The 27,276-nt window shown below is 49.6% G+C and overlaps 1 protein-coding gene across 1 annotated transcript; it reads right to left on the bottom strand.

The window, feature by feature from the left end:
* Window positions 1-13,120: 13,120 nt before the first annotated feature.
* On the bottom strand, window positions 13,121-21,064 carry ALOX5AP (arachidonate 5-lipoxygenase activating protein). Its single transcript, XM_005446471.4, has 5 exons — window positions 20,833-21,064; window positions 16,995-17,094; window positions 15,698-15,768; window positions 14,629-14,710; window positions 13,121-13,995 (listed from the first exon to the last, which is right to left on the bottom strand). The coding sequence occupies exons 1-5, from the start codon at window positions 20,900-20,902 to the stop codon at window positions 13,833-13,835; spliced, it is 486 nt and encodes a 161-aa protein (XP_005446528.1). The 5' UTR covers window positions 20,903-21,064; the 3' UTR covers window positions 13,121-13,832.
* Window positions 21,065-27,276: the final 6,212 nt, after the last annotated feature.

The raw sequence follows: 27,276 nt of genomic DNA, 5'->3' as shown, positions 1-27,276 counted from the left end.
CTGGAGAGGACATAGCTTAGCATCAGTGGGAATGTCTTCCATGCGGGTTATGCAGTGCTGTTCCCTAACTCAAGCCATAGTGGCCCTGTATGAAGCGTGCTCCAGCCTCTCAATCTCATGGGCCACCTCATCAGAGAAAAACTTGGCTGTTCTCATGCACTGCCCTGACTACATCTTACTGCACAGGTCTCCATGGGCCACCATGAACCCTAGAGAGAAACTCCTTCCAATTAGGTGAAAATTTATGACAAACAGAGGTGAGTTGACCCCACTCATTCCCTTCTATGTACAGAGTGAAGTAACACACAAAGGCACCTAATGGCATAAAGAATAGATTGACTTTTTACTCTGCCACTGCCCTTCTAAGAGGACAGAGGAGCACAGGGCAGTGGCCGCCGTGTCTGGTGCTCCTCGAGGGATGCTGTGCTGTGGCTGCAGCATGGTGGGGACAGCTGCCCAGTTTGTGAGGCAAAGGATGGGTTTGGCTGTGAAGGAGATTTTCTGGGGTGTCTCACAAGGTAATAACAAAACTAAAACCCAACAGGCAACAGAAATGAAAAAAAAAACAACAAAACAACCAAACCAAAACCAAACCCCTCCCAGGGCCAGAAGAGCACTCAGTGGTTACCGAAGATTTTTCTGGTAAAGAGCATGACTAATGTTTTTCCTGAAACTCCTGGCCCCTTTCCAGCAGCCAGCCACCTACTGTCACCGTTTGACAGCCCTGCCATGGCTGTGGGGGAGCAGCTGCTCCCCAACTCCCCTCAGTGAAAGCCAGGGGCAAGTGAACCTCCTGCCAGCCAGGAAAATCAAAACGTTCAGTTTTGCAGAGTCCTCAGGGCTCTGCTCAGCCCCAGCCCCTACATGGGGCATGAGTGAAATTTGCACAGAAAGCAGCTGGCCTGGACCCTGGCAAATGTGCCTGTGCAAGCCCACGCCAAGAAGGTCTCCTGAGGGCTGGAGGTAATGCAGCGTGTGGCTGGGGTGCTGTGAAGGGGGATGCGTGTGGCCAAGGCTGGCTCTCCGGCTCCACAGCCCCTCCGCTTTGGGTGGAATTCCAGCAGAATTGCCTTCTGTGCATTTGTAGAAGTGTTGCTATGGCCCTTGCTGCAAGGCTTGGACCCGATGGAGAAAAGAAAAATGTGGTTATGAGGATTAAGTGATTTCTTATAGATTGTTTTTGTTTTACTCAACCCATAAGAGTTTGGGTTTTACTTCTGTGATGCAAAATACGTCCATCCTTAGAAGAAGCACAGAAAAAAGCAATGCCTGTCTAGCTACTTTACTGTTGGTACTTGCTGGTGGTGTGCCAAAGGTCTTAAGGTGGACAAAAAGAAATTAGTGTCACTAAGAAATAGCTCTTGCACATAATCTGTGACCCTTACCCAGGGTCAGAGCTGAGGCACAAGACGATGGGCCCAAAGCCAGCGTCTTTACTTGTTCTTGTGTCCCAGGTGCTTAGGGACATGGTTTAGTGATGGACTTGGCAGTCCTGGGTTAGCGGTTGGACCTGATGATCTTAAAGGTCTTTTCCAACCTAAATGATTCTATGACACAAAAGTGAGCCCAGTTTTCACGAACAAGGTCAGGTGTACCCAGGTCCATGCTGGCTATACCCAGTCTCTGCCATGGGATTTAGTAATGGTCACAGGTCTTCCCTGCCCCACGTGCTGGAGCTCCATCAGCTTTAGCTGACAACAGCACTCAGCTGGCATAAAGTGGAAACAAGTGTAGAGAAAACACAGGCTTTTGTATCTTCTGGGTCTTCTGAATTTAAATTTCTGTTTACGTAAGAGTCAGCCTGCTCCTGGACAGATTTTGCCTTGCTTGCTGCACCCCCAGCACATCCCCCAAGGAGATGTTAATTCCTGTGGGCTGCAAACTTCATTCCCTAAATCAGAAGAGCAATTTCATCTAACTCAAGAGAAGAGTGGAGACAGGGAGAGGGGTCAAAGCTGCAGGAGGGACTGACAATGGGGTGAATTAAAATGGGGCCAGATATGGCTGTGGTAGCAATGAGGGGCAGCAGAGCCCTGCTGACATGATGCACAGCGTGTGCCACGCCAGGCAGCAATAATGGGGTGGGGGAGAGCAGCAGCCCCGTTAGCGTCCCACATCCTCCCTCCCGTAAATCTGCCTCCAACTGACAAAAGGCAATGTGCTCATCTATTCCCAGTGCTGAAGGTGCTTGTCCTTTCATAAATCTAACTGGTATCTATTTTCCTGTCTGGACTCTAGCTGTGCAATGTTTGGCCACACCAAGAATGAAATGGGAGCAGTGTACATTTCCAAGAGGTAAATATATTGCTAATGCTGCTCTGTTTTCTTTATCCCTCACTTTCTTAGATGTTTAATACGTACCTGCTAACACCAGGTCCCATGAGAGCTCAGTGCTGCAATAGCTCTCTCTGCCTTCTTATCTTCGCCTTCCTAGAAGGACCTTCTGAGGGTATTTCTAGACATTAACCAACAGTTCCCCTGCAGGGCTTGAGTTTGCTGTTGGGAGTCACTGCTTTTCCTTCAGAGTGCTCCTTCAGTGGAATAACATGGTCTGCTATAGCTCTGCCATAGTTCTGCCGTACCTTAGCATTCACTCAGGACAATCAGATGCAGTTTAGGACATCTGCATCATTTCATGATGGGTTTCTGCCCTGTGCTGACCCATTTCTCTGTAACCCCTTTTGCCTGTGTGTTTCTGTGTGTGAACCATCTCCACTATAGAGATACACACCTATACATATAGAATAGATGTATTTCTGGTGAAAGACAGGTCTGATAATTGCATAAATAAAGGAGTATAGGAAATGGAAATAAAATCAATGTACCCAAGGAGGAAATAAGTGAGTCACTGATATGAAATGCACGCTACACTACTGACAGGTGTTTTAATATAGCCTGTGAACAAGGGATTTATTTATAAGAAAAAAAGCTAAGACAAAACCTCAGAGTCTAATTATTTACCCAGCTATGCAATTATTAGTTATAAATCGCTAAAATGGCTGAGAAAGTGTTTGGGGAAATGCCAAGTCTGGCTCTGTGTGAAATGCTATTGCTAGGAACTGTGTTATTCCTACCGATATATTATGGCCAAAGACATCAGAGACTTTCCATTTTCTGGGAGCTCTGCCTGTTTGCAGCAAGAAATGTGCTTTCAGTGATGGCTTTAATATCATGTTACAGGCTCCGGCCACACAGGGGAGGAGGAATGGAGGTAGTTGGACCTTTCTGGATTAAATGTCTATTATATGGTTGCCAGGGACAACAGGGGACTGGGTTTAATGACCCAGGTGGTCCCTTCATATTCTGTACTCATATCCTCTGCTATTCAAATGGTTCCTTGGGGATCTGCCTGATCAAATATGAGCTGCACTAAATCCTGAGACCCGTTGGAAGAGCATTGGCCTAAGTGATACAGTATGTGCTGAGGCAAAGAGGAGTGTGTGTTAGCCAGGCTCAGCTTATCCTACCCTGGCCCCAAGGCTACAGTGTTTGAGACACAGGATGGTGACAGGTCTTCAGGAGCAGGAGACACAGCTCTGCTTCCCTCCCAGCCACTGCACAGGGGGGTCCTTTGCTAGAAGCTGGCACTGGCTCTGTTTCGATGCTCTCTGCTCCTTCCACACAAGGCACACCTAATCCTGGAAGGTTCCTGTACCCAAAATCTCAATGTCACTAGACATTTCACAGAATCACAGAATGGTCGGGGTTGGAAGGGACCTCTGGAGATCATCTAGTCCAACCCCCTGATAAAGCAGCTTCTCCCAGAGCAGCTTGCACAGAGTCATGTCCAGGCAGGTTTTGAATGTCTCCAGAGAAGGAGACTCCACAGCCTCTCTGGGCAGCCTCTTGCAGTGCTCTGTCACCCTCAAAGCAAAGAAGTTCTTCCTCGTATTCAGATGGAACTTCCTGTGTTGCAGTTTGCACCCGTTGCCCCTTGTCCTGTCACTGGGCACCACTGAAAATAGCCTGTCCCCATCCTCCAGACACTTACCCTCAAGGTATATTTTTATATTGTATACATTTATGTATACAATACATTTGTATATATTTGCCAGTAATAAACTCCATAATGTAACCAGTAGGGTCTCCTGGCATAACAAGCAGGGTACCAGTGCAAGAATTTTGGCTATATGCCATAAATTTAGCTTTACCCACATAGATGGTGAATATAAAGAATGAATTCTGTACCCTTGTATAGTTCCCACAGGGCTATAACACGACTATACACTGATCGTAGGGGTATCTTGCACATACACCCCCATATTTCTACTGTGATTTATAATGGAAGACCAAGCAACTAGGCCAATAATCAACTTTAGATCCCTTGTTAGTGTAAACATGTTAAAGTAGTCAAGCATAGGAAAAGGCCAGCTAGCATTTGCCATCTGGGTTAGAAAATCCCAGACAGCAAAAGTAGAGGACACTGCTATGTTGGGAATTAAAACTTATGAAACCTTGCCCAATTGACATTTGCCGTGGCTCATCGCAGACAGGTTTGAACTAGGTTTCCAAAGCTGTCCACATATAGATGCCTCCTGGGATGTGCAGCCTTCCTAGGCTTGCTACACCTCCACTATAAAACAAAGAGCTGCAACACAGGCTGCACTGAAGAAAGGATTGCTGAATCACCCTCTGTGTTTTCTCAGCCCAGAAGGGAGGGAGGGAAGCATTAAGGATCCTGCCAAATGTTGCCCTGAGTCACACTTCCACAGATGCTGCCACTGTGTTTGTGCTGGCTATTCTGGAAGCATGCATCTGATCTATGTTTGCCCTGAGCCTGCATTCGGTGGCATTTTTGCTGAAGGAGGCCGAGCACGGGATGCAGTGGGTGCAATGGTGCAGGCTTCAGGTGCTCTGGGTGACACCGCATGGTGTATGCACCGTCTCTAATGCCTTCTGCCTGGCTCCCTCCAGGGCTGCTCCTGCCGTACTTTATGAAAAAACCCTGGGTGAAGGTAACACATAAATGGGGGGCTCCAGCCTGCCATCCCCACCACCTTCTGAGTGTCTTGTGCCAGCTGCAGTGGGTCCAGCAGCATGGGCTGGCATGTGCAACCAGTCCTGCAAGTGGCAGTTCAGACACAGCTTGACTTCCTTCTCACTCCAGCCCCCATGTAACAAGGCAGTCTCAGAGCAGAGCTGCTGCCACTGCCTACAACGCTAAATTTGTCCTTGACAGCAAAGATTCAGGGGGTCAGCACCATGTGTGATGTGGTCTAGGTCCAGGGAAAGGGTGCTGAGTACCAGCAGTGACATGCAGCAGCAGTGGAGGGACCTCAGGATGGGAGTAGTGATGTTTGCCTGTTTGGGTCACCTTTCCGGGGTGTGAAGGACGGAGAGATGAGAGGACAGTCGCTGAGAGATGGCAACCTCTGCACTCAGCGGGCAGGTTGACTCAGAACATGTGAAGTTGCATCCTGGAGGTTTTGCCCCATGTTGCTTTCAGGTGACAGCAATACAGGAGGTCAGGGCAGGTTTTGCTTGTGTGAGGTTCCCCAGGTGGATTAGGCATGCCACCGGGTTGCTCACTCAGTGGGGTGCTGCTCGATGCCACCGCTGGCCCCAAGACCTGTCTCCTCACCCAAGCCACAAGGAGACTGTTCACACCTGCCTCGCTGCTGTTCCTACCCTTGGGGCAGCAGCTGTGCGGAGCTCTTGCACAAGGACCCTGCCTTGTTCTGGGCTGGCAGATGGGTCCTCTCCCCGGGGAAACGTTAGGAGGAGGATAGCTCTCCACTGCAAGCGCTGGAGCAGGCTGGTGACATCCAGGCTTGAACACTGTGTGTGTCTGATGGTCACCTGCTAGTGGAGGGAGAGAACAAGCCCAGCTATGGTTTTAAGGGCCTATGGACTAATCTTCTTTCATTTTACAGTGCTGAATTTTTCATGCTACACTAATAAATCCCACTTGTACCATCCTATAGTCATTTGCTGAATCGTTTGAAAAAGGAAGAGATTTGGCAGGGGTGTCCCTTAATTGATCTGCAGCATGCATCACCCCACCTCAATGGAGAGCCATGGTGCACTTTGCAAAATTAGCTGGGAGCAGAAATTTGTCAAAATGTGAGATCAGCTGTACTGAGTCAAACCAAAAATTCTTGTTGACGTGATCCTGCCCCTGTGGCTGAGAACAGACCCCTGTGAACAGGTGTAAGCACAGGGCAAACACAGCGATACTCCCCAAGCCTCCTATGACTTCTGGCTGCATTTAAAAGCAGCATTTGAACCCGCACAGGATGACACCACTGTTCTCAAGTCCTAACACCATAACTAGCCAGGCACCATCCAAGTGCAACCTCAGCTACACGGAGCCATGCACAGCTCATAGCCCCAGACAGGCTGTACCCTTCCCACCCTGCCATTAATGCTGCAACAGAGCTCTCAGACTCTTTCTACAGACCGTTGGTACCCACAGGAATGGGTGGTCTTCTGCTATTTGAGGGGGTGGAGTGGCCCAGGGACAGATCTGCTGGGTGCTGTACCCGAAGCAAAGGTGAGGATGAGACACCAGGACCAGGACTGGGAAAGAAAAGGTTGGGAAAGCACAGGGAGTTAGGAACCGTCTCCTTCCAGTGCCTGCAAGCTATCAAACGTGCTCAGTGGTGTGTGAAACTGCAGCCTTGTCGTGTGATGTGCAACTTCAGGTCTCGACTTTTGCTCGCCACTTACTGTTTGTATGGTGAGAGACTCGACCAGATCCCCTCACACACCCTTGGCAGTGGGAAAGGTTAACCCGGGGCAGCCCGGCACATCACGCAGATGTCAGCAGGTCTGGAGTGCCCATCCCCGCATCCCCCAGGAAGCGCACGCCCCGCACATCTGCCCTGTGCACGGTGGGTGCCAGGGACATGGCCCTGGTGGGGTTCTGCAGTTTCAGATTAGGATGTTGGGCACAGCTGGCAGCTCCTCAGACCACACAGTGAGGGTGGGGGGAAACCAGAATGTGTCACAGGGGATCTGGGGGCGCAGAGGAAAGGAAGGGGAGGGGTGATCCTGCCTGCTGGAGCAGCCCACCATGGAGTGAGAGGTGATGCAGGACACTCAATGCCTTGGAGGCCAGGGCAGCCTCTTGCAAACATGTTTTACAGCGAAATACTGGAGCTAGGTACTGCTGAGGTGCAAACACGGTAAGCTTTCAGCTCCGAGCTTGCAGTGTTGGAGAAATGCCAGGCTCAGGGGGCTGCATGCTGTCCCACAGGGAAGTGGTGGCTCCGGCAGGATGGGGACTTGCTGGCACCTCATGGGAGAAAACAAGGCACCTCGCCAGGGGGGCTGGGCTGTAGAAGGGTAGGGATGTATCACTGTTTATCTACCTTCCTGCTTTTAATTTCTCTTCTTTCATAAAAGGTTGTTTCCAAGATAGTGTGGCTTGTGTGTGAACAGGAAAAGTTCAGCTTTTGCCAGGGAGCTGGAGCTGATGTTTTTTTAGCAACCTCTTTAAATTTGAGCCCAGATTGTGCTGCCGCCAGTAAAGCTCAGTCAGAAGGGTTACATTCTCCTCCTTCAGGGAAAAAAAAAAAAAAGTAATAAAAAAATGTCCAGCCCATGTTTGAGAGTACTTTTTCTGAAATAAAGCAGCCCCGGAGCTGTTAAACCAGCAGTGGGTGGGACAGGCAATGAGTGGTAGGGGTATTGGTCCCTGTGACATGTCCAGGCAGAGTTTCCTGCTGCTATTTTCTATTTGTGAGCTGTGTTACTAGCATGTCATGGGTGACAGCACATGACATGTGCCCTGTCAGAGATCTGCAGCAGAGACTGCAAGCTTGGCAGAATCCAGATACATCTTTTCTGCACTGCATGGGATGCTGTGTCAATCCTACAGACAGCATGAGCTGGGTGTTGGCTTTTGGGTGACTGTGATAACTTGGCATGAATCAGGGGAAGGAAACCTCACCCACGTAGGAACGCATCAGCACAGCATTTACGCTTTGCAGAGGGGAAACCCCGCAAGCTCCGCAAGTATTTCTGTAGCAGTCCCTGCTTGTGGCACTGGGGATCAGGGAGCTCAGATGGGTTAAAAAACAGCCAATAAATGGGGAACAAAAGGTTGTTTTCAGCCTGGCTCACCAGTCAGCTCTGCCAACAAGCATGTTGACTGGATGGAGAGACGTGGAGGGGACACCAAACATGGAGAAGGATGAATGGGTACAACTGGCACTGAAGGGGATGCTTGGGAAGCCTGATGGCAGCAGGGAGAGGGGGCAAATGGGATTTGGGAAATGAGGTCAGAGCTGAGCTGTGGGGTTATGCCATGAAAACTGTGATTTTCTGCTCTTCAGCACTGCTTCTGCTGAAGGCACATGGAGCGAGATACCACAGTATTGTTAAACGTAGCTCCGGACTGAGCTGTAACTTAAACTCTGATAAATGACTGCCTGCTTTTGTTTATGGCTGAAGCTGCCTAGTCTGAGAAAAGGAAGTAATTCTGTCCACCAGCAAGGCTACGTGGTCCCCGTGAAGGTGAGAGAGCCCAGGGACAAGCCAGTTGGAAGAACCACAGCCCCACATCTGCTGGTGGGGACATGCCCCATCCCCTCCCATCTGCTGAGGGCAGTGGGAAGGCTGTCACCGCCTTTTGAAAAGAAATTCCTTTGCTGCAGCACCAACAAAAAGCATGTAGCAGCTGGCCAGGAGACATCATGCTGCTCTTCTTAATCCCAGAGTACTGAAGGGGCCATTGCTGGGTCAGACTGGCCCCCTCTGAAGTGCTGTGCCAAGAGCACAGAAAACATTGTTGGGGGATGAAGGCAGCGGTTGCACTCTGTGGGGAAAACACAGGAACAATAAACCAGCTATATGCTTGTATGAAGTGGCAAGTATCAGCGCAGCAGGTGGCAGCCCCTCTCCTCAGCCTCCTGAAGCATCCCCTGGCCTTGCAAGAGGGTCACGGCACATGATCAGTCAAACGGCACTGCCACAACCGTGAGCTTAACTCCACTGCAACGCCACCACCCCTTTATCATTTTAGGTGCAAAACACACCGTTTGCTCTCTGCACCCCACGTCATGGCTGGCTCTTTGGTGTCCGGTCTCCTTCCCCTGGGGACAAGTGGGAAGCTCTCAGCGGGCAACACCCCAGCAGCTCAGTAGGCAGCCAGCACGAAGCTCCAGGAGCTCATCCGTCTGATGAAATCACCTCGCAGTATGAAGACCTTGAAATTGAAAAGTTATTTATTCCTCCTCTAAAGGGAAAAACAGCTCACTGTGGAGGCTGTTTGTCCTTTGGGGTAGGAATCTCACTTTTGCCAGCTTTTGTGTCTCTATGCGCTGGCTGGGAGCAGTGAGATGCTCCGGCAGGCGGGAGATGGAGCAGCTCTGATGGTTTCCTGCCCACAGCCTCCCTCTGGCAGGGCAGGTACACGGCGGGGCAGGAGTCAGGCATCAGCCTGAGCTGTTCCTCTCCACGGGACATGCTTTCCTGGGGTTCACAACAGTGCTGCTAAAAGCAGCTCTTCTGCTGCAGCCAGTTATCGGTGCAGAGGCTGCTTCTCCATCCTAACCCCCCCAGGCACCAAACTGCCTCCAGAGAAGCCACAGCTGAGATGTCCTGCGCCCTCCCTGACGACCCCAGGGACAGCAGTCTTCATCACCCAAAGGGACTGTGAAGCTTCTACATGTCCCGCAGGTGCTCTGAAGGGACATCATGGCCTCCGAGGTCCTTCCTTCTCCCGGGAGGCTCCATGACCTCTGCCAGCATGCTGGTGGGCTCTGCAGCTCACAGAGGGGCTTTTCCATGGGAACACTTATCCTTTTCACCCTGGCTGGGACATGAGACCAATTTTAAACCACCCAGGGAATGGTTTTACCACTATTCACATTCTGTACTGCCCTTTCCTTATCAAGGGTGGATTATTTCCGAGGATTCCCTGCATGGCCTAATGCTGCTGCCGCTGCAGTCTGCAAAAGGCACACCACTGACTTGGGCCAGTGCTCAGTGCCTTGCAGCATTCCACCCTGACAGGGCATTTGAAAGGTTTCTCTGAATGTTAAAGCAGCTGTTCTGCTAGGAGAAAGTAATCCCAGAGCAGGTGAGAGCTGAAGAAGCTGCCCAGGGCCAATCTTTGCTCCCTGCCAGCAAAACTGCTCTCCCAATCCTGAGATTCATTTGGAAACTTGACTTGGCACAGACATGACTCAGATCAAGCTGATACTGCAGAGGCTGATTTTTCAAGTTCTGGGAAACAGGGAATCTGGGAAATATTGCAGGAAACCCTTTGTGGGTGGTACTCACAGATTTCTTACCCCACTTGGATGTTACCTGCTTGGTCAGATCCTGTGCTAAGCGGGGCTGCTCATTTGGGATGGGTAGGATAGAGGTTCCGCTCCAGGGCTGGGCCTCCCATGTGCCAGAATAATAAAAAATAGCATTTAATAGCAACAATGCATCTATTCAGAAATGTGGATGCTGTTGCATCACTGTCAGGCTTCAAACCTCAAAGAAACAGCTCATCCCACAGCCAGAAGCACCGGTGTGCCAATAGGGCCAGGTTTCCACTAGAGGGTTGTAGTGCTGTACAGAAGCGATGCGGTTACTGTAGCAGGAATATTGTATGTACTCCAGGCCTTTGTCAGCAGATCAAAAGCATCCTGTGACAGCCAGGCTTCCAGCAGTCTCTGCAGTCTTTGATGCACACAGCCTGCAAGCTGCGAGAGGGCTGGTGCCTGAGCAACCTGCTTCCCTGCCTTCCCTGAAAAGCCTCTAGCATTCACATGACTCAGCACCTTATATATATGTATATATATATTCTTTTATATATATATATCTATACACACACAGGTATAGTAAGTAAACACACCATGTCTATGCGTATACACACACAGACAGTATGTTTGTGCACCTGGGATTTTGATGCATGGACAGTCATGCAGCGTGGCTGTGGCATGCCATGGCAAGGAACTGGGGCACTGCTGATGGAGCAAAGCCCACAGCCTGGCAACACAGCAAACGGGACAATTAGCAGCATTGGCACAATCAGCAGGATGGGAAAGCGATAGCTGTTTGCATACAGCCTTGGGTCGCTGTGCGTGGCACCAAACGCGGGTGCGGGCCCCTAGAGCTGGCAAGCCAGCCTTCAACGGGAGAAGTCAGAGGGGACCATCACTTCTACCACCAGCCATGTCCCCATGTCCAGTGCAGCTCAGCAGGTCCTAGTAGGTTCATATGTATGTGACCCCAGTCTGTGCCCATACATCTTTTACAGTAGCATGTGTATTTTGACATATGGACATGTAGAATCACAGAACCACAGAATGGTTTAGGTTGGAAGGGACCTTTAAAGGTCGTCTGGTCCAACACCCCTGCAATGAGCCTATGTTTGCAGCTTTCTGAGTAGCTGGTGTGCAAAGTGCTGGCAGCTGTACTACCCAGACCAGGGTGGTTTTACTGCCGAAAACAACAACTGGAGTTGTATAACACAGCGGGGAAAGCCCAAATAGCACTGACGTTTCCTTCCCTTTGCAGAAGGAGTGGGAAGGCAAATGCAGCCACAAGGCTTGCCTGTAACATGGGAAACACAGTGTGACGTTCACAGAGAATTTACATAGTGATCAATTTATGTGCCACCTGTTTGCCAGATACTATCACCATTTCCATTTATAGCTAGATGGAAAATAGATTTTGCCTACATTTTCATCTCTTTTGTTATCAGAAAGGCTTTGATGAAGCAAATAGATATCCCTGCAAAATAAATGATTACAGGAAAAGATGGAGCTTGGTTCCCTCAGAAGATGACCTGATCGTGCCTAAATACAGCTGTGTAGAAAGCAACCATCGAGCCAACAGAGAAGCCTATGAGTGCTGAGATAGATCATTTGACCCAAAATAGACATTTGAATCCTCTGCCCTTTATAGCTGGCTGGAGGAGTGCCTCCTCTCATGCTAGCAGGGGACATCAGAAGGAGGTCAAGTGAGATGCTTCTTGCTATAGAGGAGAAAAAGGCACCAGGGGAGACACTCAGCTGCCGAGACCTGCAGGGTGGACACATAAGGTTGGGAGAGTCACCTCCCACAAGCAACGGTCTCCATCGACAAGCCTTAGACCTCTGGGAGACCAGGCTGGCTGCAGAGCTGGGACTGTGGCGCTGGTGAAGCATTTCCTCCTGAACCGGGTGACATCTGCGGTGGCAGTGTGAGGCTTTGCTGATATCAGCAATGTGGAAGAGCTCTGTAAGTCCTGGCCACAGGGGTTACTCCGCTCCTCCTGAGGCGCTGCCATCCCTTGGGCTGACCCCACAGGGCAGAGGGGTGGGGATTCACCACCAAGGATGGGCAGCTGCTCATGAGCTGTGGAGGGAGAGAGTGGCAGAGAAGTGTGGTGTGAAGGGTTTGGAGTGTGTTACCATCACTAGAGATGGAGGGGAGGGAAGGAACGTAACTGCTGTACCCAGGAATAAGGTGTGTCTGCAGCTATAATTTAGAGGGTTATGTTATGTTTTTTTGAATTACCTATTCTAACCAGTGAGAACATTTATTAGCTAATCATGGTGCAGTACATAGGTTTATTACTAATCTCTCACATCTAAAATTCCTGCAGAAGATTAAAAACTGAGAAACGATATCTGTTATTTCAGCAGTGCAAATGGACAGGTGCAGAGGAGAGCAGCTGTGCACAAGCACCTCTGCCCCATCGGGCAGCAACGAAACCCACCAGCCTTGGTGTGGTACAAAGGCGGGCGGCGTTCTGTGCTTGCTTTTGCCAACAACTCTGCAAACCCTCTTCTCACATAGCAAGGAGTCTCTGTCCCTCCCAAAGGAGTCATAAAATACAGCTTTATCCATCCTGCATTCAGTAATCAGACAGGCTTAAGAGCTTAAGAACTCATAGGGTAGCAATGTTTAAAAAATTGCACCAGCCTATTTGTCTACCTCGGTTCGCTTCTCCAACCAAACCACTCCTCGGTACGGACTTGTAGGGGCACATTGTTAGTGCCAGAGGAAGAAAATTGAACTTGCTAATAGAGAGGGAGTTGTTAAACTTGCGTCCTTGCGAGGCTGTGCCCAGGGCAATTAGCAGCTTGCACAAAGAGCCAGGCACTGCTCCTCTTGCTGCGCTCACCGGCCAGCTGCTGAGCCATGGGGCGTCAGGATCATGCAGCAGGCAAAGAAGATGGGATCAAACAAATTTCATCCTTTTAAACTGTTTTATTAAACAAAGCCAAGCAAAACAAATCCAACCCCACTGTCAATAAACCAGCTTCTCATTTACGCAAGATCCCTTTCCACAGCTCTGGGAGAACAAAAAGGCTGAAGTGCAAATGAGATCAGTGTCAGGAGCATTACGCACATGAATATTTATCAAGGAAGACCAGACAGGGACCAATTTGCCATCTTCCTGCAGCAGTGGGAGCTCAGTCATCAACAAGTGGGAGGGAAATGGTAGGTGAAGAGGCTGGTCCGTGTCTTTGTGTGAGCAGGGGCATGCAGGATGCTGGCAAGAGGCTGTGCCTGTGCATGAGGATAACTGCAGGAGTCATCGGTCAGGGACGATTCTGAGAGGCTCCTGTGTTTGGGGACTAAAGCTAAGTACAATGCAGTTATGAAGCAAGCATACAATGCCCCTTCCAGTCATGCAATCAGCTTGTAAACTGCAGGTTAAAGAAAAAACTCTAAAGAATTAACTGGAAGTTGTTACCATTCCTTGGGCACGCTGAGTGCTCACGATAAATCTTTTTCCTGAAGGAAAAAGCAAGGTTAAATCAAACTACAAAGCCCATCAAGCATGAGATTTACAGCAATCTAAAAGGGTTACAGGTTCATTTCTTAAACAGTTGAATTATAGCTGCTTCTGGGTATTGATACATTAGCCATGCTGACCCTCTCAGTGCTGCAGGGAGCTAGGGTATGAGCAGCAACGGGGAGATCGCGCTGGTTATCGTTTTTATATGCATTTCAAAGTCACTTCCAAAAAAGAAGACGAGGTAGTAGTTGAGTATTCCAGCCACGGACATGAGGAACAGGAACAATATGATGCGCTTTCCAAACAAGTAACCGGGAGTGCTGAGGAGACAGAAAGAGTGGAAAGCAAGTCATTAACATACATCACCTCACGGGAGAAGTCCTCAGGCTTCGGAGTCTGCTGTTGAGACCAGCTGAAAGACCTCAGGCACTGAGACAGGGGGGCAAATTGCTGCTCTGTCTGGCATTGCAAGGCAGCTGCAAGGTCTGAAATGCCATTTTCAGGATGCATTTGGGTCTGGCTTTGGCCTGCCGTGCTCAGCGTAAGCTGCTGCTTGCTAAAGCGGCTATTCAGAGGGACTTGTATGTCTTCTCAGCCATCACAGGCTGGGATGACCTTGTTCCACATGTGTGTAATGAGCTTTATTAATAGCAAAGGATGATCTTGCACAAATAGTAGCACGAACATGCAAATTTGTGTGTTTGCAGAGGCTGTGGGCAGAAGCTGCCGAAGCAGCCGCTCCGTTCCTGCAGCTCCCCTGACCCCAGTGCTGCTGCACGTCTCCCACAGCTCTCCCCATGCACCCAGAAGAGTAGGGCTTTCCTGCCTTACCCCATGCAAGCACCCATCACAAGCAGCACCATGAGCCGGCAGCTGTGCCTGTACAAGTGGCAGCATCTGGTTCTGCTGCCATTGCATCCCAGATTTTGCAAAGAGGCACTGCAAGTCCTTACCTCTGAGTCCTTTCCCCGAGGTAGCCCACAAAGTACTTCTGCCTCACAAACAAGTACATCAGGCCAGCAAAGGCAGCAGGAGCTGGGTAACGGGTAAAGCAAGGTGTTAGAAACCCCAGCCCAGGTGTCACTGTACCTAATGTCCTCACCTGCTGCCTGGGCCAGACTGGGAAAGGGGAACCTGCAGCCCTGGGTTTCAGGATGAGCTCTGGAATCGGGATGGAGACCTTTGCATGGGAAACCAAGCACTTGCTTTGCCCTCGCTCTGACTTTTCTGAAAACTTTTTGGGTATAATACTGCACACAGCTTTGCCCAGTGCTGAGCACACACTCGTCCCTGTCAGAAACCCAGTGTGGGTCACGCTGGGCTCAGGGAGGAGGGTGCCAGCTCAGGCACTGTCTTCACTGGAAAGAAACAGCAGCCAATAGATGTGCTAGTCTAGGAGCAGGTAGAGGACAGCACTATGGTCCTGTACTCATTTCTGAGCACAAAAAAAGGGGCTTTCCCCACTAATCCTAGTTTTCCCCAGACCTGCAGGGAAAAGCCCCCTTCTCCTGGTCAGGAAACTTCTCTTTTCCAGAAAGAATAGCCACAGACCCCAGGAAAGTACTCAACTTTAGGTAACCTCAAATTGCATTCAAGGCGATCATATTTAGAAGTGCAGGTACATACTCCTGGGCTGCCCTCAGCACTGGGAAGGGCTGGCAGCTCTGGCAGTTTAGTCAAATGAGCCCGTTTTGAGTCCCGAGGGTGAATAATGTGGCATCCGGCATCCAAATACTAAACCCTCCACTAAAAACCCAGGGATCTCACCTGTAATGCCTGTATGGGAATTGTCCCTGGCCTGGACTGTCCTGAATCATGTCTGGGAACACATCTGTTGGCATAAACCGTGCCAGGAGTGTGCTGCCGCTGCCACCGCATATGTAGCTGCAGGACAGACGGGGGAGACAGGTTCCCCCGCTGCAGGAGGATTTGGTCCCTGGAAGTGTAACCTCCAAAGCACCCACCATCCCTTGCTGAAAGCGGTGCAAGGATGAAAGGAAAAAAACCCTAAATGAGTGTTACCTTGGCTGCAGAGAAGGCCAGCGCACCAAAGCACAGCGAGAAACGTAGGGTACGCATGTCCGCAGTTCTGGCTGGGAAGGAATTTATATGACAGAGGTCAGAACACGGGAAATAGACACAAAATCAACATTACACCAGCAAAGAATGGTGGGGTGTGAATTAGGGCTGTGCTAACACCATTGCAGGTGGGTTTTTACTGCGGAGCGGTGGGAGGCCCCTGAGCTGCCCGCAGCAGGCAGCTGCTGGGGGCTGGCTGGCATGTCCATGCCTGAAAACCGCGGCTGCCTCACCCCCGGTCTCCTTCCCTGCTTCCTCCCCCGGATAATGGATGCCTTTGTCCTGCCCAATGAGGCAAACAAACCGTTCCACACACATGCCTGGCACCTGCGAAAGCTGCTTTCCTCCTCTTAACAGGTTTGATTATGGCACGTGTATAATAGATGCCGTGTGCTTTATTGGCTTGGAAAATTCTCATAATTAAGTCATATTAATCAAGTTATTGGCATTGAAAGCTGCATGCGACCAACAAAAGGAGAATCACACCACAAACATGAGCATCTCACAGAGTTAACGTGTCTTTGCAGGGGAACAGGAGTGGTTTCCAGCTGCCTCATCCAGTTGGCAATGCTGTCTGAGGGGGAAGCACCCTGCCCTTGGCAGGGGTTGCACACTTGTGAAGGGCAGCACTTGGACATTCCATCCAGTCTCAAGCACATTTTCAGTACTTCACGGGTAATAATAAATATTTTATGTTCTTTTCTTTCCTGGGTTGGAATCAATTTTCCCCTCTGATCTTTCTGAAGGGATGTCAAAGACAAGAGGTACAAGTGTGGTGGAGAAGTGGAGAGCCACGTGCTGACCGAGCTGCCCGAACTGAGGGGTTTGTATGAGCTTTGCCACCAACCTGCTCCTCAGCAAGCTGGCACTTCTCTGCCAGCTCTTTCCTTTTGAGATGCAGTGCCCTTGGGAACATTGGCTGTGCTGGTATCACGCTTCCAGCATTAGCTACTGCTGGGTGAACTGGTTCCCAAATGAAGGGCCATGGTACTCATCAGGGCTGTAAGTCCAATATAAGTATGGTACGTGATGTCCAGAAGGGAGCTGGGTTCACCATATTGGAAAACCATGGGTCTGAACACAGCCGCAATGCACACAGCAAGGGAATGCAGCCAAAGCCTTCATCTGAGGGCATTTGGAGCCCACCTCTGGACGCCAAAAGGGTTTGTATTAAACCCTAACGAAGAGAGAGACAAACCCCGCTCTGCCATCACCGGCTCCTCACAGCTTGCCTACTCACTTGGCAGTGTAGACGCGGTCAAAGGCAGAGGATCCTGGCCGCTGGAACCCCTTGCCGTTGCAGTGTTTGCTTTCATGCTCCACTTTGCTAGCAAAAAAAGCTGTTAAAAAACACAAAGTATTCAACCTGAGATGTAACTTGGAGTTATTGCAGAAGCTGGGCTTTGTAGGCTCAGCTCTATTCTCATGAGCATCCAGGCTGGATGGCAGGAGAGGAGGTGGGTGTGCAGGGGTGCAGGATGTGGCCAGCATGTTAGATCTGTCACCAAGGTATAATCGAACCCTCTGCACAAGGGTGCAGTGCGATGTGACCTCAGACATCCCCACATGCCTGTACGTGACTGGTAGCCTGCCCTCATCTCTGAGCCCTGCTTCATTCCCACACGGCACTTCTGGCAGCCTGCACCTCTCTCTGCTGCAGAAGTACAATCCTGACTCGGCCCTTTGAGCCCTCAGTGGGGACAAAGCTTTCCAGTCAGAGCTGCCAACCTCAGATCTCAGCCTCTAACAGAGCAGGGAGACAAGGGAATCTATTCTCTTTTAGTGATACCCATTTGCCAAACCAGGGACATCCTGCAGGGCTGCTCTATTTTCCAGAAAGGCCCATTGAAAACCTGGTCCTGAGGGCTGACCTCGCTCTGCCCATCTTGTGTGTATCCTCCTTTAAAGCAACAGTGTTGTGTTAGGGTGCTAGCTGTCGCAAAAACGCAGCACCTCAAGATAATGTGTCATATGCTTGACAAACACATTTTATCTGATGACACCAAACCAGAGACCATTAAATCATGTGTCTAAATACACCAGACAGAGCCCCAACAGGCTACAAGCTGCAAGCTTTGTATTGTTGTGCATCCCATCTCAGTGTACCCAAATCACCCTATGGTTTAGAATATTAACAAAAGTTATATATAAAAGATAACCCATCAGGAAAGATGTTATTATAGCAGTAGAAATGTGACTTGATAAGCTGCAGGATTTCATCCCTGGAATGTGAAGTCACCTCTTTTATCCCCTTACTGATGCTGTAAGTATGTTCTTTGTACTTCCATTGCCTTCACTACAAGCTACTGAGTTTTTTGCTTTCCTAAACTGAGTGATTCCCTAGGTACATACATTCTTTCTCTGGAAAAACCCACAGTGCTGGAAAACCCACAGTGCTTTAAGCCAGCGTCCCCACCCTGAGCCAAGCTACAGACCCTCCCACTGCCACCAGCACGGAGCACTGGTTGGCTCCTGGAGGACCTGGCCCTGGGGGACCCGGAGCCAACACCATCCAGTGGCACAGGCACTGCAAGCTCTCAGCATCTCCACCTGCCCACCACCCCAGCCTTTGGCATGGGGTTATTAACCTGCTCAGAGGGTCTAGGAGGACCTAGTTGAAGAGGACTAGGTTGAACGGCATTGTTTTGTCCAGTGCAAAGCTGCAGTGATGAGAAACCACTTCCTGCAGGTCTGGGACTGCATGGGCTCACCGGGATATGCACAATACCTTCTCTCTTCCTTTTAGCATGTATGTGAAATTACTAGAAGATGCCACAGCTTCAGAGAAAGCCGAGAGTAAGCTGTATATACATATATATATAAATCTCACCACTGCAGCAGGTGCTGCCACTTCCCAAATGCCAGCAAGCCACTGCAGAGAGGCTCTGCGATGCTGAGAGCCATCAGGCTGAACACAGACATGTCCAACATGACAGCTGTAACCAAGGACAAGAGCTTGGAAGTGCCAGTGGTGACACTCCAGGTGCACAGCATCTAGGATGAGAGCTGGGCAGGCCTGGGGGTGCTGGGTCTCCAGGGAAGGATCTGGCTGTGGAGTTCCAGGCATCTGTCCTGGAAGCTTTTGCCGTCTCTGATACGGTGTATGGATCCTGGGCCAAAGGACTGGACAGTAGGGCAAAGGCACGGTAGGGTTATCATGTACACCCACACTGTGGATGAGGAACAGGCTTTGTCTCACTTCAGAGATACTGAGGAGTAAAAGCTGGTGAATCCTGAAAGCTGATGAATTGCAACATCTTTCTGATGCAAAACCAAAACCTAAAGCTAAAGGCATGACTCAGTGGCATCCGGCCGCAAGAGTCATTCTGTGGGATATGGAGATTCCCAACCTGAAGAAAGTGGCAGTAAATAGACATCAGACTGGGGCAGCACCACAGCCCACCTCCAGCTTCAGGAATAACAGCATTCACCCAGACTATTTTCTAATCCTGCACCAGATGCAGAAAAGCATACAAACCCGAATTTGCATCATATTGACTTCATGTACTTAAAGACAGTTAAGCTGAAGCCCAAGTGCTTTGCTGAACCAGAGCCATAGCAAGAGTTCAGTACAACTGATGTCCCTTGACAAGCATTTCTACTGCCTTAATTATTGCATTCATTGCAGAACTGCATGTCAGTATGGTCTTTCTAGACAGAAATCCTGGGAGAAGGAAAACAGATGATGCAAGGTCTGAAATCATGGCTTAGGGCTGTGTGCCACTCGTGCTTGGCATGCTAAGTTCTCTGCCAAGCATCGTGCTGCCTGCTTGCAGCAGTTGGGTCAATAATCTCACAGACAAATTTCCATGAGATAAAAGCGTGTGTCAGGCTGGAAGGCAAATGCCCAAGTTTCAGAGTCAGAGGAGAAAACCCTGAATATAAAGCCATTTGTTTAAATAGCAAGAAATATATATTTGACACATTCAATTGCAGTATGTGCTGTGATCTCAATGTGCCATATTCTGGTAATGTCACATGCTGTGCATTTACCAGAAAACAGTATTGGGGTAAACGATGTGGCATTTAGTGTCTATGTCGAAACTAAACCAGTCTGCATCTTTTTTTTTTTTTTTTTCTCCCTTGCAGCCAGGCTTGTGTTGAGGCTCCCACCACTTCCCCTCTCTGCAGCAGCCCAAGAACAGCCCATTTCCTAGGACCAAATGTGGACTTTGCACTCAGTGGGAATCTCCCATTCGTACCAAGAAGCCTTCACAGGAGATTTTCAGCATTTGCATCAGCCCCTCATCCCACTTCTGACTCTTCTTGAACCTGGGTAATATCAGTGCAGCTGGGGCAAAACTCACTCCCTTCTCAGTACTCTGGGCAGAATTTCCTGCTAAAGTGATTAAGTATTTGTAAGAGATTATGATCAAGTTGAAATCAGATTTGCACAAGAGAGAAATTTGAAACTTGTTGTATTATTTAAAAAATGCTGAAGAACAGTTGAGACTACAGAGGTCTGAATAAGAGCTAAAAATGGAAACTTCTCCCTTGCAGGAAATGCGCAGTGTTCTTAGGACCGCAGTTAATTGAGATTAGTTGGACTGTAGGATGTGGACATGTGGGAATACAGGAGATCTGCCTGTCCACAAATAACCCAAACAGAATCCTGCAATGAGTTGACGGAGTTTTGCCCCATTGACCAAACTCTGTGCAAAGGTCTGAGCCACCGCAGCGCCCCGGGGCCCTGGCCCCTGCCCATGGCGGCGGGGTTCCAGCTGGAGAGCAGCCTTGGCGGCCCACATCAGGGGCTTCAGCCAGGAAAGGAGGTCTCGGTCCTCAAATCAAAATACATATTTTCACAGGGTACCCCAGTATATTAGTCCTTTCATTAGCTGGCATATGTACAACAAATTCACTCTAGAATAGCACAGAGTAGGACCATGTCACTGCCAAGACACTGCGACAATGGCATGCAAAATCACATGCTTTGAAAATAATTTCCAAAGCCAAAGTCATGCCTAGGCACACTTACAACCAGAGGTTATCTAGCCAAAGATCAGATCAGCATACATCATCCCGAACTCTTCCCAGCTCCCTTTTAGCCTTTAAATAAATGCTTATTTTTGTCTTACCATTCTGGACAACACTTATCAAGGTGACAATGGCGAGCAGGACAACGCTTCCCACGGTTTCCTGGTCCATTTTGCAAGCAGGCTGTCGGGGTGGATGTTGCAGCCTCGGCAGCAGCTCAGCCCTACGAGCACAGAAGGAGGAAGTGAAGGTCTTTCTTATCTTGAATCATGAAACACTTCCTATGGCTTCACAGGAGAGTGGCAGCACCCAGGTGCCTGTCAGAGCAACACAGCCACAGGCTCGCCCGCTCGCTCAGTCATCACACACAGACGAAGCCCAGAGAAACAAGAGATCCTATGTTTGTGATCTGAGAGGGTCTATATTGTGGATAGGTATCTATTGTCCTTCCTGTACAGGAGCAGAATAGCAACCTTGATATCTAAAGTATGCCTGAACATTTGGCTAGCTGTGTGCAAGAGCAGAAAGGCTGGAAGAGACCAGCCAGGCTATCATGGCATTGCCTGCAAGTGCCCGACCACCCCACAAGTGTCTGGGAGGAGAAATAACTTTGGTGAGTCTCAACAACACTGCTGCTCTCAGACATGTGTCCTCCCTAGTCACATCTCCATCAGCCTCGCCAGTGAGGAGACCCCAGGTCTCCAGGTTGCAAGCAAAAAGGCCTCCAGGTTGCAAGCAAAAAGCTCCTGATCCATCTGGCGTATTTAAACAGGCAGTACACAAATGCTGCGAGCATCATGGGTGGGCACAGAAAACCATCATTCATTACCAGAGATAGATCCTGCATCCTTCCTCCTACAAATAACTCCCTGGAAGACAGTAACAGCTGCCAGCATTCGGCATTTTACAGGCTCAGACTTCACAGTTGCACCCCAATTTTATCAGTCAAAGCCCAATATGGCTGAAGATAATTGCTGCAGCATGTGCACACCTCAGTGCTGACCCTGTGGTGAAGAAGGCAGGGAAGCACAGATTGCAGTGTTGGACGGCTGCAGAAAGTCCCGCAGCTTCTGTAAGATCATTGGAAAGCATCCTCAACCAAAGTGTATATCACTCGCTGACCCTAACTACTCTACTCTCTTTTGCCCATATTCTGATGGGGAAAAGCCTTATGGAAAATGCTTACCTTTAGTAGGGATTTAACACCAATAGAAGTAATATTTTCACTGGACAGAATCCTGGACAACTTTTTTCCTATCTGTCTGTGTCTACTCTGCCACATACTACCCAGAAGGTCTGAGTGCCACCTAGCATCCAAACCGTGTCCAGATAACTGGTTACCTCTCTGGATGGGACACAGCCTGGTAGAAGTTCCCAGCGGGAGCCAAGCTGCAAAATCCATCTTGTTTAACGAGGACATGTTTACCTGCAACAGTGTTTTTATTCAGTTTCTCTACCATGCAAATTATTATCATCTGCACTATTATATCTGGAAAACTCTGAAGTACTTTGGGTACAAGCAAATATACAGAAACATGCTGGCTGAGAGGCAGGTGATAAACATTTCGAGTGGTGACCTACTGTTAACTTAATAGGAAAAAGCTGTCTTTCTGGGACACCTTCCCTTCCCTGCAGTCCATGCAGACATGACTGTGTGAAAAGCAAGGCCATAAATAGTATCTAGGTTTAGAATTTTAACTCTTGGAAAATTTGCTTTAGGGGAAAAAAAAAGCAAATAAAAAACAACAAACCCAAGAACAAAAAAAGAAGTACAATAGCACTTTGAGAATGCTTTTATTTGGACTGAAGCTCTCTTTCCCCCAACAAAACAGTCTTTTCTTACTTGACCATCAAAGTTTATGCTTTGTGGTCTACTAAGCACAGAATCGTAGCTGGTATTTAAGGATGGTATTTAATTCTAAGCTACTACTAATCTGAGGAGGAAAACCCATCACCTAAAGAGTGGTTACACAATTAAGTCAAAAGAGGAATATTGTCCAAGCAGATACCCGTTCTGTGACTGTGAAGAAAGGACCTGTGCATGGGCTCGGGCAGGCAGGAGTGAGCTGCTGATGGGAGAGGGCAAAGGAGACAGCACAGGTCCTCAGGGTATCTGCCGCAGGACCACTCCTAGTCATCCTCCCACAGCAGACACAGATCCTTCTCTTTCTTCTGCCTGTGTTATGCTGGTGTAAACCTACCAGGCACTTGCAGCTTGCTTTTGATTTACAAGGGGCAGTAAAAGCAGATGAGCCTGATCTGAGATCTGCTCCAACTTCCATGAAAATGCACACACTTCCCTGCTTTCAAAGGCTTCCTATAGGTGACTTCAGTTTGGCAGAAGCATCATATTAAAGGGGGTAGGAGTCAGGCTGCTAAGGTTTGAAGTTGCCATAATGCAAAACAAAAACCCGTACCAGGAGTTTATGCCAGCGGGTTTTCGAGCTGGCCAGCCCAAGCTTCCAGCCCACAGCCCATGTGCTTGCCAGGTTGCGAGGGCTGAGCAGCTGATGCCTTCGTTTTTTCTTCATCTCACTCTTTTGTTTTCCACATCTTTGCTTTGCTGCTGCTCAGCACCTCTTACATCATCCTTATCCCTGCTTTGCTCTTCTGCTCTGCCCCTTCTGATTCCCCCCATCCCCTGGCACTTCTTGGCACCAAAGGACCCTCCGGCGGCACTGGCGCTTTGCTGGAAACCCAGCCTGTTACTGCTTTTTGCCAAGGCTCGCTCCAAAGTCACCCCTCACGTATGCATAGAGGAAAATAGGGCTTCACCCTCCTCCATGCAAAACAAACCCCCATGACATCAACTCCAGGGCTTGCTAAGCTGATTTCTGGGTGTGCAGGGGGAAAAAAAAAGCTTTGCCAGTGAGAATCTGTTTGGTATGGCTGCTGTAAAATAAGAACTGTGGCGTTTTGGGTGGTTTTTTTTAAGTGCAACATCACTCTGAGGGTTTTCCTTAAGGCAAAGCAGAGGAAATCAAGAGGGTATGAGAGATGTAGAGGAAGTTCCATCTCTTTACTGTGGCAGAGCAACACTGTTGTAAGTATGGTGGGACAGAGCAGAAATCCCTTGCCAGGAGTATTATCTTTTCATACCCCTTAGGAGTGGCATAGCTGCAGGATGGAAGGAGGTTTTGGCAATTTTTTTGGCAATTTGGGGGATTGCCTTGGCAAGGAAGGGCTAAGGTGGGGCCAAAATGAATCTGTGAACAGCTTATGTCATATCTACACATCATATTGTTCCCTCTCCCTGAGACCTAAACATCTGGGTGGCTCTTGCCTCCTCTTCTTTTGCGGGATACACACAAGATCACTGTCTCAGTCAGGCAAAGCTGGCACCACCATAAAACCCTGTCCACCTGGTAGAAAGATCAGTGCAGGACACCTCCATCATATTCCACTTGGCCATTTGAAATAATGGATTTTTCTTAAGAAGATAAAAAATAAAGGGGGTGGTGGGGTGGTGGTGGTAGACACCTTGGGGATCAGTGCCTGCATCAGCTGTAAGCCCCAGTTGTGGTCGGTGCTCTCCAGGCACAGGTAATTCTGTGCTTCAGCAGCTGCTGTCAGACCCCAGCCCTTCTGCTTGCTGTATTGCTGTTTGACATCTACATCGTCCTGTCTGAGGGAGATAACCTTGACACAGTGAGCCATGAAACTCATGAAAATGTGCAAAGCCAGCGAGCTTTTCCCAGTTGTGCTGCAAGGCTTCCCACACATTAATCTCCTCCTCTGGAAATCTTGAACAGCCAGTCAAAATAATCCTTTTGTAGAATTGCTTTCGTACTGAAGAGGAAAGGACTGGGAACACAGATCTATAAATATCTTTTGGGATGTTCATCTCTCCTCTCATGCATGCTGCTTAGTGCTTGGCTGCAAGGACTCCAATGAAAGTGCATCTCCTTGTAAAATAAAAGCTGCTGCTGTGAAGCTCCCATATACAAATGTCAGGCGACACACAGCCATCATGCTTTATCATAAATGCAATGGGACACGAGCCTCTTGAACTGGTTGGTTGGTATTAGCACTGTGCTTTGCAAACTTAAAGCACCACAGAACCACCAACTATATAGTACATCTACATAGGCGTGTGTGACTACCTGCCATCACGTCAGTCTGCTTCAGCATCACATCCTCTCCGAAGCCTGACAAAAACCTGAAGGAGAGCATAAACAGAGCTGGAAACGTGAAGTGCAACAGGGCACGCTGCAGCTTTTTAAATGCTGTCTGCATTTTGCACGGCCAAGAGAGTGACACCATGGAAGCAATCAGAGCACTGCCTCAAAAACCCATCCTTCTCCACATTTCCCAAACTTCTTCCTTTTCATTACTGCCTCCACACTCCATTTGTACAGGTTCTGCTCAAAACACAGCACCTGAAGACAGAGCCCATGGTCCCCCCGGTCCCCGGCACAGCCTCCTCCTCACGCTCCGCTCCGTGTCTCGCCCACTGCTCTCCCGGCTGCGTTCCTGCCTCTCCGGCGAGCCCTGTGTGACAGAGCGTGCGCGCCGGGCTTGACGGCCCCAGAGCAGCTGTTTGGGTTCATCTTTATTAAATTTCAGCAGGTTGAGCCTGGAGAGGAGCTGCAATGTAGTGAGACTAGTTTGAATCTGAGTCCCTCCAGCAAGGTGCTGGAAGCCCGCCTCCAGCTTGGGCATGCTGGCAGATTTGGTATCTTCCCTGCCATCAGGAGACCAAAGGATGGAGCGGGGGCACAGGACAGCACCTTCTGAGGCCTTTTTGGCAAAGCCCAGGAGTCTCCCAGGAAGTTATTGATCCGTAGGGTTTGAGTGGTGCCCGGTGAGTGGCAGAGCCACCTTGTGGGGATCTCCTCTGTCATCTTTCCCTTCCTTGCTCCCAAGAAGCAGCTTCTCAGCAGCCATTGTGCAATGGGTTTGCACGGCAAGGTTTTGGTAGCAGAGGGGCTACAGGGGTGGCTTCCATGAACTTTGTGAGGTACCTGCCGGCCCATTTCTCCAGCCCACCCTCTGGATAGCAGCTTGACCCTCTGGTCTCACAGCCACTCCTCTGAGTTCTCTGTTGTCTGCAAACTTGCTGAGGGTACACTCTGCCCCATCATCCAGATCATTAATTGAGATGTTGAGGAGCATTGATCCCTGGGGTACACCACTAGTTACTGGCCTCCAACCAGATCATGACACTGGCCACCACCCTCCGGTGGTGTTCAGCCAGTTTTCAATCCACCTCACCACCTGCTTATCCAACCCATACACCAACGGATTCTCTGTGAGGATCTTACAGGACACTTGGTGAAGCCATACTGACTACTAACAATTTCTTTGTCCTTGATGTGCCTGAAGATGGTCTCCAGGATGAGCCGCTGTATCACCTCCCCAGGGATCAAGGTGAAGCTGACTGGCCTGTAGTTCCCTAGGTCATCCTTCTTGCCCTTCTTGAAGTTGGGGGTGGTGTGCTTTCTTGGTGGCAAGTCCTTGGGCACTTCTCCCAGCTGCTATAATCGATCCAAGATCATTGAGAGTGACCTTGCAATGACATCTGCCAGCTGCTTCAGCACTTGTGGGTACATCACATCAGGGCCGACAGACTTATGTACGTGTAGGTTGCTTAAGTATGCCCTGACCTGGTCCTCATCCACCAAGGATATGTCTTCCTCACTCCAGCCTTTGTCCTCTGTCTCTGGGACCTGGGATTCCTGAAGGCAAATTACACTCCTTTGGCACAATTTCATTTTCACAACTCACATTGGCTGTCGTTTTCACCTTATTACCTTTTAGGTGGCTGCGAATTGTTTAATAATTTGTTTCATAGAATTTTCAGAGCTGAAGGGAGGCTGCTTGGGCAGCAGATTCCTGGGTGTTCCCCTCCACTCCCCTTGGAGATGTTTCTTTTGCCATGGCTCATTTCTGTCAGTGTTCTCACTATCCATCAGCTCCTGCAAATAATTATCAAAGGTCTTTCAATTTTGTGGGATGAATTTTGTCTTTTGTTCCTCGAGTCTGTGGTCACAACTAGTCCTTTTCGTATCGAGATTGTGGAAGAAAAGGTGCTGGATACTTTGGCCACGTGTCAATAGGCTGATGCTTGGGTTTGTGTTCCTTGTCCTTGGTGTATGACCATGGGGTTTCTGCTTGCCAGCACCATGGTCTGTTGTCTCAGCACGAAGCTTTCAGGCTCTCACTCGCAACTGTCCCACCAACAGACCAAACTTGGAACGCTGTTCCTTTTCTGCTTGTCTGCTGCTCGCCTGTCCCTTGCTCCTGCGGGAAAGGCCGCGGTGACAGCGCGGGGGGTGGTGGGGGTGGGTGGGAGGTGGTGGTGTTCATGTTCTTTAGATTAAAAAAGCAAATCACCCCCAACCCCGGTGATTGCACCCCCCCACCCCCTACCCCCCCCGCCGCCCAAGGCGCTGTAGCACAAGCCGCCGTCCCGCCGCCGGAATGCCAAAGGGACGGGCGGGGGCGCGCCGCTTCCCGCGGGGACGCGCAGCCACGGCCCCCCCAAGCCCCACCCCGGCCGCCGCAGGGATCAGGAGCGGCGCGGCTAGCAGGCTTGCCAGCGC

The sequence above is a fragment of the Falco cherrug genome, chromosome 2 (genome assembly GCF_023634085.1).
Source record: "Falco cherrug isolate bFalChe1 chromosome 2, bFalChe1.pri, whole genome shotgun sequence".
NCBI classification, from domain to species: Eukaryota; Metazoa; Chordata; class Aves; order Falconiformes; family Falconidae; genus Falco; species Falco cherrug.
Note: the sequence above shows the minus strand (reverse complement) of the source record. Positions and strands in the feature narration are given on the sequence as shown.